Source organism: Eubalaena glacialis, chromosome 15 (genome assembly GCF_028564815.1).
Source record: "Eubalaena glacialis isolate mEubGla1 chromosome 15, mEubGla1.1.hap2.+ XY, whole genome shotgun sequence".
Taxonomy (NCBI): Eukaryota; Metazoa; Chordata; class Mammalia; order Artiodactyla; family Balaenidae; genus Eubalaena; species Eubalaena glacialis.
Genome location: NC_083730.1, coordinates 25,853,390 through 25,861,292, shown reverse-complemented (window position 1 = coordinate 25,861,292; position 7,903 = coordinate 25,853,390). Strand labels below are relative to the sequence as shown.

The 7,903-nt window shown below is 50.0% G+C and overlaps 1 protein-coding gene across 4 annotated transcripts in view; it reads right to left on the bottom strand.

The window, feature by feature from the left end:
* Nucleotides 1-202: 202 nt before the first annotated feature.
* DYM (dymeclin) overlaps nucleotides 203-7,903 on the bottom strand; it is a 389,413-nt gene continuing 381,712 nt past the window's right edge. For all 4 annotated transcript variants that reach the window (XM_061170204.1, XM_061170205.1, XM_061170206.1 and 1 more), the window contains one exon: nucleotides 203-602. In XM_061170204.1, the coding sequence (XP_061026187.1) occupies nucleotides 453-602 (150 nt within the window). In that variant the 3' untranslated portion in view covers nucleotides 203-452. The remainder of the gene's footprint in view (nucleotides 603-7,903) is intronic.

Genomic DNA, 7,903 nt, shown 5'->3' with positions numbered 1-7,903 from the left:
AGGTTGATACTTCTCAATGTTGAAACACACACACACACGACCAAAACAAAAATCCTGAACGTGCAGGGGGAAAAAAAAAAAAAAAAGAAAGAAAAGAAAAGAAAAGAAAAAGAAGTATGTACTGGTAAAGTTATATGCCTAAGGCATCAGGTTCCTGGAAAAGCTATAGATTTTTGGTTTAGAAATAAAATTGCATGGGAAATAGCAGGTTTTTACATTTATTATTGGTGTGTAACTCCCCTCCCCTTTTTTGCACTATAATCTAAACTGAGTGATCTACTGCCAACTGGCACCAATTCTCCAAACCCAAGTGTGCAAGGGAAACACGCCTGTGTGATCCTCTTTAATAGAAGACGCACCAGGGAATCTGTCTACCTCTGTTCCCCAGAAAGAAAATAACTAGAAGGGCTGCTTGGCTGGAGGGGGTCAGGGTGGGAGACGGCGTCCCGTCCTCAGTCGGAATCCATCGTGAACAGCTGGATGTCCTGCGGGTTCCAGTACAGGCCTACCGCTGAGTTGTACACCAGGGACCAGACATAGGGGATAAAAAACTCCTCGGGCTGCTCCTCTTCCACATATTTGAATTTCAGTTCTGGAAATTTCTGCAACGAAAACAGGATGATGTAATCAATCTCAGCCCCAGGTGAAAGCAGCAGTAGTTTATACGCGGTGTGTGTGCAGGGTGCAGGGAGCCCACCTTCCCTGACTGGTCGGAGGGCCTGTGAGCCCCGGGGCCACAGATCCAGCTTCCAGATGACTCTGGAGGACACGTGAATCACCCGTAGGAAGGGCACAACCCCACCGGCCCTGGTCACGGACGTCAGTGTGCTGAGAGGAGCAGGGACCTGGACGGGACGAGGCGGGCTGAGAAACATCAGGCGGGGAAACAGGCCCCGCCCAGGTCCAGACAGCATTCAACAAAGACTATCTACTGCACCACTGGGATACGGATGGCTGGGCCTCCTTGAGACGCTTCCCTCTCAGGGCTGCGTCACCTTGGAGATGAAGACTTTCCTTCACAGCTCCTCAGCCTTGACTGTGTGGGCAGGCGGCGCCCATGGTGGGCCTCGGTCAGGGCCGGGGGCAGCAGCGGCTCTGCACAGCTCAAGGCCCCTCTTCCTCCTCCTGGGGGAGGGGGCGGTGGGGATGCTCCGGCTTTGCGGCGGGGGCAGTGGAGGTGATTCCTGGCTCTACAAAGGCTTCCGGGCGACCGGGCCGCTCTCTGCAGTCCCGGCTGATAAGTGAGAACACGTGCAGTTTCAAGGTCCTGTAAGTAGCACTTCCACTGCAGCGTTTCACCAGGATTCGGGCTTTTGATTTTCTAATTTTACTCCTGACCTATTTATTCCAGCCAGGGCAGAGGAAGTGATTCCCCCTTCAGCAGCCTGAGAGCTGCTGGAATCTACTAAAAGACCCCGGGCCGCCTCCCAGGCCAAGGTGATTCTGACAGGAGTGGCTGCAGTTTGGTGACCTGTGTCCCAGGTGGGGCGGGGAGAAGGGGGCAACAGTGTCCTAAGACGAGGGGTACGGCGGAAGGGCGCGGGAGAGGGCTGAAAGGGACAAGAGGGGAAACACACACACAGAATGCGTGGCCCACGAGGGCAGAGATTTCTATGCCCATTGTGTTTGCCGCTGTGTCCCCTTAAAGGGTGGCCAGACACTTAATAAACGATTTGATGAATGAATCAATGAAGCAATCAACCGTATAAGGACCAACGATGTCCCAGGCACAATGATGAATACTTTAGGTATATTATCTTGCTCAATCCCTCTTACGTGAGTCATTCACTGATTATCATACTGGTTGAGCGTCTGCTTCTCTGCACCAGGCCGTGTGTGCACCGGGGCCTGGGGACACAGTCCCTGTCCCCACAGAAGGCGCCTTCTCGTGGAGCAGAGGGACAAACAAGCAGCAGCAGCAACAAAACAGTGACAACAGAGGAGGAGGAAGGGAAGGACTAGGGGCTCGAGGCCTGAGGGGGGGGAGGGGCAGCCAGATGAAGAGGAAAGCGTGTTCTCTCTGAGGGAACAGCACGGAGGGAAGGCATGAGGCGCTTTATGCTGGAGGGAAGAGGAGGGGTGGAGGGAGAGTAAGCCCTGGTGAGCGGGGCCCAGAGGGGAGGAGGCCGCCACATGAAGAATCCTGGCCTCCACGTGAAGGTCCCGGAAGCCTCTGAAGGGTCTCAGAAGGGGGCTAGATGAGAGTGGCTCTGTGCAGGGACCACGCCGATCACAGAGTGGAGAACTGGAGGGCATCCGGCAGGGACAGGGCCTGGTCCAGGTGAAGGGCAAATGGGCCTGAACTAAAATGACACTAGTTGGGTGGATTTAAAAGATTTTAAAGAGAAAAGGGGGTGGAGGGAGTAGGGGAGCTACACACACACCCAGAGTTAGAGATTTTTAAGACAACATTTGCAATGATTAAGACTAAACATCTAAGTGCTGGATCCTCAGAGTTCCAGAATGATGACAGAGGGGCGGCGTTAAGCAGGAAATGCTTTGTGGCAAGGTGAGTTTTGAGTTAAATCTTAAAAAAGTATATAGGAATTTGTGCAAAGGAGGGTCCTCTGGTCATGGATGTTACTTCAGCATACCACAGACGGCACAGCCCCCATCTGTTATGGCTTTAACGAAAACCAATTCTATTCCACAGCTCCCAGGGCATCAGTAAATATAGAATATACACAAATGGGTTTTATAAGTGGCCCAGACTCCAGCACTACCTACCCCTATATCCTACCTCATACACTTTTTACCCCATACTTTGCAAAACTACTCAGGTTTAATGCAAACACAAGCCTTTTCAGACCACCAGTGTTTCAAGTCAGTTCTTTGTTATCATCAGTGTAAGGCTGAAAGTCTCCGTGTGTGCTGAGGGCCATACTGATTACAGTGCAGGGGACAACTTCTCCCACTGCGCTCGTGGGGTCAGTCTGGCTGACAAAGTGCGATCCGCTCAGGGATATGACACCACTTCCAGCACGTACTGATCTGACTGGAATTCAGTTAGGTCCCCAGTCTCCTTGAACCCCTCCCACCCCGGGCCGAATCCCCCCCATTCTCTGGGTGCACCATCGCCGCTCAGCAGCTGGGTGGTCTCTGGGGGCCTGGGGCGTCCTTGATGAGCCTCCTCACACGTTCTGTGCTGCTTCCGGCCTGGCATGGGGTTCTCAGGTGTGGGGACAGGGTTCCTGGAGGCGGCAATAGGCCTCTGTCATGGAATCAGGTGTCTTATAGGTAGCAACACAATGATCTTCTTTTCCATGAAAAACCTGCATTTGTAGCAGTAGGGCGCAGCAGGCAGCTGCCAGCTGAGCACTCCTTGGGCAGCAGGTGGGTCTGGAGGCTTCCCGCTCGCGTCGTGGTCAGACACCACGGTGTTCTGCTGAGGCCCACGTGGCCAACCCCACGAATGGAAGGCGAAGCGGGGCCTGGAGCAGCTAAGCGGCTGGTTCTAGGTCACACAGCCTGTGGGCTGGAGTCAAGATTGAAGCCTGGGTCTGACTGGGTGGGAAGGTCAGTTTGAAAAGAGATACCACAGTCATAGCCACCCTAGTGCTCTGTCCTAAAATCCAATTCTCCAAGGCTCCACGGGGCCCTTCGGGGTTAGTCCTGTGCCCTTTCACTGTATGGACAGAACGCAGCACACACACTACTGGTCCTGATAGAAATGACCGAACCCACAATGATGTCAAGAATCAAGAAAGTATGGGGGACTGTGTGTGAAGAAGAAAAGAACTTTACCCCCTAATAATGAGGATGCAAGTCCTAGTTCTTGGAATGGCCTCAACTTTAGAAAACTTCTCACGCTGTCTTGGAGAGAAGTGAGGGGCTGGGGGAGCAGAGGTGGTGGTTTGAAAAGGCCAGAGGCCCCCGCATTGCCTCTTTCAGCTGGAATAATAACCTCCTACATTTCTAAGTGGTAATGTCACCAATAAGGCGCGCTTCTTGCTGACAGTGATAAAAATGACTAAAAGATGTGAAACCTTTTCTCCAACGAGTGACATATTTAGGGGTGTTCCTACGAAGGCAGGCCTTAGGAAAGGGTGTGAGGCAACTTACCCGAGACTGCTTTCTGTACCTCCAGGGAGGGTGGGATGGGAAGTAAAGCGAGCAAGCTGCTTTCCTAAGAATTCCCTCCAACTGAATTAAAGAAACTCAGGCAGAACCTGCTCAGTGGGGTGGCACTATGTTCATGTGCTGGCACTAAGTCTACCCGCCCTCATGGTTTTGGGGAGATTCTGATGACTTCCCAGTTAGGAAGAGGAATGAATCAAAGACTGCCTTTAGATCACACACAGGCAGATCTAGGAAAAGGCCACCAGGAGAAACACCTGGAACCCCCATGGTTACCCTTCCCACCACCTGGTAAAAACGGAGCTGAAAATGCCTCGTTTTTAGTCTTGGCTCGAGTTTAAGTCAAAACAGTAATCCATCTCACTCTGGAATAAGTGTCGTAAACAAAATCTCAATGTAGGGTAATATCCAGAGTGGCAAGAATATCCATATATAATATAAAATAGTACATAAAAAATAGTATAAAAAAGTATAAACTTTACCTGACAACAGCAGACATGTATTTCATTATGAAGTTTTTCAAGCTGATCAATGATTATTTCTGTAGAAGTTCTCCGTAAAAACTTAATTAATTCTGAGATCATGGGTAACGTTTATAGCTACCATAACTGATTATGTATTACATAGCAGGAATGTTCAAACACTTGACATATAGTTACTCATTTAATCTTCGAAGTAACTAGAAAAAGCACTTGAAAAGCAGGCATATGATTTGAGTCCTAGCCCCACCTTTCCTCATTCATTCATTCATTCAGCAAATTCTTACTGAGTGCCTACTGTGTAGCAAGCACACTACTAAAAACATAGCTGTGAATAAGATGTATACAATCTCAGCATTTAACTTAAGCTGAAAGAAAGTCCAGTCCGTATTAGCCAGGTAACTTGGGACAAGTCTTGTACCCTCACTCAGACTCAGGCTCTTAAAAGGTAGAGTTTACTCTACTCTGAGACTTTGAATTTAACCGTTCTATTTCACAGAAATGAGATGAGCCATGTAAAAGTGCCTAACACACTTTTGACGAAGCACTCAATAAATGTTGGCTATTATTACTGACATTGAAGTGATATGCAAATGTAAGGTATGCTCTTATTTTAGAACTTTCAGCGATCAAATCTAAAGACTAGAAATACCCCCTGGCCTGGTCCTAAGCCCATGTCTCTTACTCTACCCAACTGGACACTTCTGACTTGGCAACCCTGTTTCCTGACTCTGTTATTAATAACAGAAACATAGGGTTTCCCTGGTGGTACAGTGGTTAAGAATCCGCCTGCCAATGCAGGGGACACAGGTTTGAGCCCTGGTCTGGGAAGATCCCACATGCCACAGAGCAACTAAGCCTGTGCGCCACAACTACTGAGCCTGTGCTCTAGAGCCTGCAAGCCACAACTACTGAGCCCGCATGCCACAACTACTGAAGCCCGTGTGCCTAGGGCCCGTGCTCTGGAACAAGAGAGGCCACTGCAATGAGAAGCCCGCGCACCGCAACGAAGAGTAGCCTCCGTTTGCCTCAACCAGAGAAAAGCCCGCACGCGGCAACGAAGACCCAACACAACCAAAAACAATAAATAAATAAAATAAAATAATAAAATAAATAGTTATTAAAAAAAAAAAAAGAAACATAAAGAACCTGGGCCTCCCCACGTGAAAACCCAGGAACAAGTGCTGACAAATGGCTTAAAAGCGAGACTCATCTTCATTAACATTTTTAAAGAACAAAGTTCTGTCACTGCGAGAAGGCAGGTTCTGAAGAACTGCCTTCTGTCCGTCTCAGAGTCCTCACTTGGTGAACGGTGAGTTAAGTGAACGAACGCCTGGTTCACGGCTGCCCACAATCCTGTGATGTAGCTGTTTAACTCAACTGGAGCTGAGGACTGGCTCTGAGGGGAGTGTGCGGCTGTGTGATGAGAAGAGAGGGGTCACCTCTAAGCTGTATCTGACACCAGGCTCACCGTCTCCCTGGATGATTATGCGGCATGTTCAACAACTTCCAACAGGGGTGTGTGGCGTCTAACCCCGAGGGGACCTGGCTGAGGTGGCTGAGGTGACCAGGAGCGAGGACGCCGGGCCTTCTGCTAGCTCACGGAGCCCACCCAGCTCAGGGGAAGAGACACGCTGAGAGCGCCCACGTGCCGGTGCTTTTCACTTCACCCACGACCACCCGGTAGCAAAAGTGGCACCTCTCAGCTCATCGGCGTATCTCCTTCACAGCAATTGGGGCTTAGCTTGTGCATGTGTTTGTTTACTCGGGTACCATCTGTTTCCCCACTAGAACACAGGCCCCAAGAGGGCAGGGACCTTGTGAGCATCTGGCATACCACTGACACTTAGGAAATGCTTGTTGAAGGATGAGTTAAATGAACAAGCACATGACTTCAAATCTGCACATAATCCTGTGACATAGGTGTTATTAACTCTATTGAATGACTAAGAAAATCAAGGTTCAAAAGGATAAATAACACGCCAAAGAGGACAGAGCTAGGAAGTGGTAGAGCCAGAGGCTGAATGAAACTACATCTCTCCGCTGTGGCCTCTCCAGAGTCAACAGGTACCCAGCTGCGTGTTTCTTGAAAATGTCTATATCCAACATAGACGGGAGGCTTCCATGTCTTTCCAGTAATGATAATGTGCCTCAAACACTTCTTCCATGTCCCCTAGCCACTAAGTCACTAACCTTTTGTGCCTGAGTGTCCTCACCGGGAAGGGATGGAGCTGATCTCCGGCTCTGGAGTCCAGGTGACCCCAGGCTGGGGGTCAGGAGGCCTTGGCTCTGTCTTGGCTCAGCTACTGGCAGGCTGAACAGTTTGGGGCAAGTCACAGCGTTTCTCCAGGACTCAGGCGTCTCACCTTGTGTAAAATGAAGGCCCTTTAAGCTCCTTTTGATTCTACTGGGTGTGGTTTTACGAGATGACCCCAGTAAGGTCTACACACTGGCATTCTCTGCATGCCTCCCGGGCTCTGCTGGGCCCACCTGGAGAAAGGGCTGAATGAGTTGGGTTCAGTGGGAACCCCCAAGTCAAGCACTTGCTGGTTTGCACTTAGCCAGGCTTCACCTGGGGGCAGTCTCAGCGGAGAAGGTCAGTATCTGAAGGTTCCTGAGCTGTCTTGTGGGTTGACAGCAGTTGGTTTTAAAGGCTGAGACTCCCAATTGCTTAAAATCAAGACAAACACGAGGCCATGGTTGAGCTGCTGTGGCCTGAGAGCTCCTGGCTAAGTGGGCTGAGGTCCCAGGCGTGGCCCCGTCTGTGCTAGAGAATGAAGGCCCGGCCCCTTCCATGGAGCGTGCGCCACTGGGCATGCGGGAACCCAAAGGGCAAGCACAAACAGAGCAGCATGGACACACTTCTATCACGAGCAAAACCTGAACGCTGCAGACGGCACGCTCGCACGCCCCTCGAGCTCCAGTACCAGTTCCTCTCGCCGCAAGGCTACAAGTGAGCTGTGAGATATTATTTCTTGAGTTATTTGCTTGCAACTTTGCACCAGCACTTAAAAGGTTCATAAAGGGGGATAAAGCATAATTAGCAAGAAAAACAGAGCATGTTCTCTAGGACTGGCTACAACAAAGTGAACGTAACAAAGCACAAGGTAAAAAGATTCCTTTTTCCTGCAATAAGATGTTTTTAAGACAGTGTACTGGGAACATTTTAAAAGGGTGAATAATAGGCATAAATCGCAAAAGAGTTTGGAAAACACTGTTCAGTTGACCTGACTGAATGGGAATGCAGCCTCTGCGTAACTAGCTGTGTCCAAGCTGCACCAAATTTGACACCCCCCAAGTCTCCCTGTCGATTTAGCCAGAGAGAGAGCCCACATGGGCTGAGAGTG